This window comes from Tamandua tetradactyla, chromosome 6 (genome assembly GCF_023851605.1).
Source record: "Tamandua tetradactyla isolate mTamTet1 chromosome 6, mTamTet1.pri, whole genome shotgun sequence".
Taxonomy (NCBI): Eukaryota; Metazoa; Chordata; class Mammalia; order Pilosa; family Myrmecophagidae; genus Tamandua; species Tamandua tetradactyla.
The window spans coordinates 73,752,461-73,756,487 of record NC_135332.1 but is presented as its reverse complement, the minus strand read 5'-3'; the positions used below and the strand labels follow the sequence as shown (position 1 = coordinate 73,756,487).

Below are 4,027 nucleotides of genomic sequence, written 5' to 3'. Positions count from 1 at the left end.
GGCACCCCTGTACTGGGGTGAGCTGGCCCCAAATCCAGCGCGGCGCCCACCCCCGGGGGCCATCGGGCCTGCAAGGCAGCGGTGCAGAGCTGGGTGACAAAGGATCTCAGGGTCGGCGCCTCTGGGTGGCCCGGGCCGGGCGCTCTCCGCTTTCCCACGAAGGGACCTGGGCACGGCGCAGAGCCGCACCCTTCAGCGCGTCGGGCCCGGGTTGTGCGCGCGGGCGGCCGACTGGGACCACCGCCCAGTCCCCTCCCCCAGTCCGGCCTGGGAAGCGCCCTTGGCGGCCCCGACTCTCAGCCGAGCTCGAGAAGCGGCTCCGCGGGAGGTGTCCGGAAAGCAAAGCCCCCAGCCGGGCCGGGGTGGGGGTGAGGGTGGCACACCCCGGCTTGGGCAGGCTCCGCGCCCAACCCGGCAGTTTCGGGGCGCAGCCGGGCCCCTCCCCCACGGCGCGGCAGTCCCGGGGCGGGGCCGGGCCGGTCAGTCCCAGGCCCTACCGTACACCCCAGGCGATGTCCCCTATCTTGCGGTACCCGAATCCCCGCGCCTCGCGTCCCCGGCCCTGCCCCTGCGGGGTCCCGGCGCGGCGGGGGCGGCGCGGGCGGCGCGGGCGGGGCCGTTGGGAGGCGGAGCGCGCGGGGGGCGGGCCCGCGCGCGGGTTCCCACGTGCCCCAGGCGGGCGGGCCAATGAGCATTCGGGTTTCGGCAAGATCGCCATATAAGGACATGTTCTGGGCCGCGCGCGCCGCCGGTCCACGCGCGCGCCCCGTTGCCGCTTAAATAGCGGCGGGGGAGGCCGCGCTCGGTCTCACTCGCCGCCGCCGGCCCCGCTCTGTGTTCTCGCCGTTGCTCCTTCCGCTCCACCGCGCCGCGGCCGCCCGTTTCAGGTAAGGCCCGGCTTGCGCGTTTCGGCCCCGCCCCGCGGTCTTCCGGCACCCCTCGGCCGACCCTCGTTCTCGGCGGAGAGGGCTGGCGTGGGTCTGGGGAGAAGGGGCGGCTGGCGGGTCGGGCCCGAGTCGGCAGCCCGTGCTGTGCTTCCCGCAGAGTGAGCGCTGCGCCTTGGGTGGGGGGTTTTCGAGGGCGGCGCTGTGGCGCGGGGCGGGGTCCCCTACCGAACGCCTAGGGTGGGGGTCACGTACAGCGTCCAGGCGGTTACCGAGCTTGGATTGGGGGTTTGGGGGTCCCGCCAAGCGCTCGATCCTGGAGGGGTCGCTGACTCGGCCGCCCCGCCCCGCCCCGCAGAGCGCTATGGAAGAGGAGATCGCCGCGCTCGTCATCGATAATGGCTCCGGCATGTGCAAGGCCGGCTTCGCCGGGGACGACGCGCCCCGCGCCGTGTTCCCCTCCATCGTGGGGCGCCCCCGACACCAGGTGAGCGCAAGGCGCCAGGGTCGGCGCGGTTTCCACTCGCGGCGCCGGGCGGAAGGGGGGGGGCGGCGGGGGCCTGACGCGCAGTGTCCTCGCAGGGCGTGATGGTGGGCATGGGCCAGAAGGACTCGTACGTGGGCGACGAGGCCCAGAGCAAGAGGGGCATCCTGACGCTAAAGTACCCCATCGAGCACGGCATCGTCACCAACTGGGACGACATGGAGAAGATTTGGCACCACACCTTCTACAATGAGCTGCGTGTCGCCCCCGAGGAGCACCCCGTGCTGCTGACCGAGGCGCCCCTGAACCCTAAGGCCAATAGAGAGAAAATGACGCAGGTGCGCGCTGGGTGCTCGGACCCCGCCCCTGCCTCCCGCACTATTTTTTCTGTTCTTTATTTTTTTTTCTCGTTCTGAAATTCAAGTGTCTCTTTCGGTATTTCCAGGACCCTGTTCCTCTCCTGGCCTTCCCTCCCTGAAGCCTCAAGGTTTCTCGTGTGTGTTCTGCCTGCGTTTCTCTCCCTTCCCCTCCACTCCCCTGGGTGGCATGCTGGCCCGCGTGTGAGCATGGGGGGTGGCGGCCCTGGCCCCGCCTGAGCGCCCCTTTTTTTTCGCAGATCATGTTCGAGACCTTCAACACCCCTGCCATGTATGTGGCCATCCAGGCCGTGCTGTCGCTGTACGCGTCCGGCCGCACCACGGGCATCGTCATGGACTCCGGCGACGGCGTCACGCACACCGTGCCCATCTACGAGGGCTACGCGCTGCCCCACGCCATCCTGCGTCTGGACCTGGCCGGCCGGGACCTGACTGACTACCTCATGAAGATCCTCACCGAACGCGGCTACAGCTTCACCACCACGGCCGAGCGCGAGATTGTGCGCGACATCAAGGAGAAGCTCTGCTACGTGGCCCTGGACTTCGAGCAGGAGATGGCCACGGCTGCCTCGTCCTCTTCGCTGGAGAAGAGCTACGAGCTGCCCGACGGCCAGGTCATCACCATCGGCAACGAGCGCTTCCGCTGCCCCGAGGCCCTCTTCCAGCCTTCCTTCCTGGGTAGGTGCCGGGGACCTCCTTACTCCCCAACCCCCGCCCCGGGGCCTTGCGGGCGCTGAGGGGGCGTGGTCTGTCTCATAGGCATGGAGTCCTGCGGCATCCACGAGACCACTTTCAACTCCATCATGAAGTGCGACGTGGATATCCGTAAAGACCTATATGCCAACACGGTGCTGTCGGGGGGCACCACCATGTACCCCGGCATTGCCGACAGAATGCAGAAGGAGATCACGGCGCTGGCACCCAGCACCATGAAGATCAAGGTGGGTTCCGGTCCCGCCCCCGCTCCCCCTTCCCCCCAGCTGGGAGGTGGCCTCGGGTCCACTGAGGCCCTCTATTTCTTTTTCAGATCATCGCGCCCCCGGAGCGCAAGTACTCGGTGTGGATCGGCGGCTCCATCCTGGCCTCGCTGTCCACCTTCCAGCAGATGTGGATCAGCAAGCAGGAGTACGACGAATCGGGCCCCTCCATCGTGCACCGCAAGTGCTTCTAGACGGACTGCGCTGGGCCGGGGTCGCTGCGGGAGCCCGTGCGGTACGCGGCGGCCCGGACGCGCCTTGTGCCAGTCTCGCGAAACTGGAATAAGCCTTCGGAGAGAAACTCGTCTTGGAAGCCTGTCCCGTCAGCACTGGAGCGTAGAACTTGTTGCTGATCTTGATCTTGTATTCGAAGTTAACTGTTTCCTTGGTATATGTTTTAATACCCTGTACATATCTTTGATTTAAACCCCCACCGTCATGGCTCGGGCACTCCGTGACCCGGGTGAGGTGTGGAGAAGTGCGGGGGCTGTCTCCGGCCCACGCAGGCTGTTGGCGCGGGAGCCGCGGCTATGCCGGGGTTTCTCCGGGTTCCGCGAGCGCTCTGCCGGGTGCTCGCTCCGCCTTGCTGGTCCGACAGGTGGGGAGCGCCCCGAGCCTTGGGGCCCAATCTCCTTTCTTTCCTGATGTTTTCCCTCCGGAACACCGCGGCTCGCTACTTGCCCTGAGGTGGAAAACGGTTTGCATTTACACCTGTAAATTTATTCATCCTTTAATTTATGTAAGGTTTTTTGTACTCAATTCTCAAATCTTTGAGAGATGACAACAAAGTTTGGTTTTCTACTGTCATGTGAGAACATTAGGCCCCAGCAACACGTTGTCGTGTAAAGAAAAATAAAAGTGCTGCAGTAAAGAGGCCATTGGCTCCTGTCGTGGGGGGATGGGGGCAGGGGTCTTGGAAGCTGCCCGGTAAACTCCATTTCTGAAGAAGCACCGATTTAGTTTCTCCCAAGCTAGGAGCTGAGTGTATAGGAAGAAGGTCTCATTGGGTGGGCCTGGTTTTGGGGGAACCCCTTAGACCACCTGTATGTGGCAGCCCACTATCCCTGCATTGCTGGCCCCCAGATCTCTTTCCTCCAAGTAGTACCGCCTACATCACACTTGATACATCCCCGCTTCCAGCAGACTGCACTTCACCTACCTTAATCCGAGAGTGTCAGCTATGGAAATTCTGGCGGTCTGCCCAGTTCAGAAGTGGCACGTAAAGGTGGCCAGGCCTTGGCTCTTCCACAACTGTTCTAGGTTTCACTTAGTTTTCTTTGATGCCCAAGTGACAGCAGGTGAGGA

The 4,027-nt window shown here is 64.7% G+C and overlaps 1 protein-coding gene across 1 annotated transcript; it reads left to right on the top strand.

The window, feature by feature from the left end:
• The first annotated feature begins 752 nt into the window (after nucleotides 1-752).
• Nucleotides 753-3,596, top strand: ACTG1 (actin gamma 1). The gene is made up of 6 exons (XM_077166204.1): nucleotides 753-887; nucleotides 1,243-1,371; nucleotides 1,467-1,706; nucleotides 1,985-2,423; nucleotides 2,505-2,686; nucleotides 2,773-3,596. Exons 2-6 carry the CDS (start codon nucleotides 1,249-1,251, stop codon nucleotides 2,914-2,916), a joined length of 1,128 nt encoding a protein of 375 aa, XP_077022319.1. The 5' UTR covers nucleotides 753-887; nucleotides 1,243-1,248; the 3' UTR covers nucleotides 2,917-3,596.
• Nucleotides 3,597-4,027: the final 431 nt, after the last annotated feature.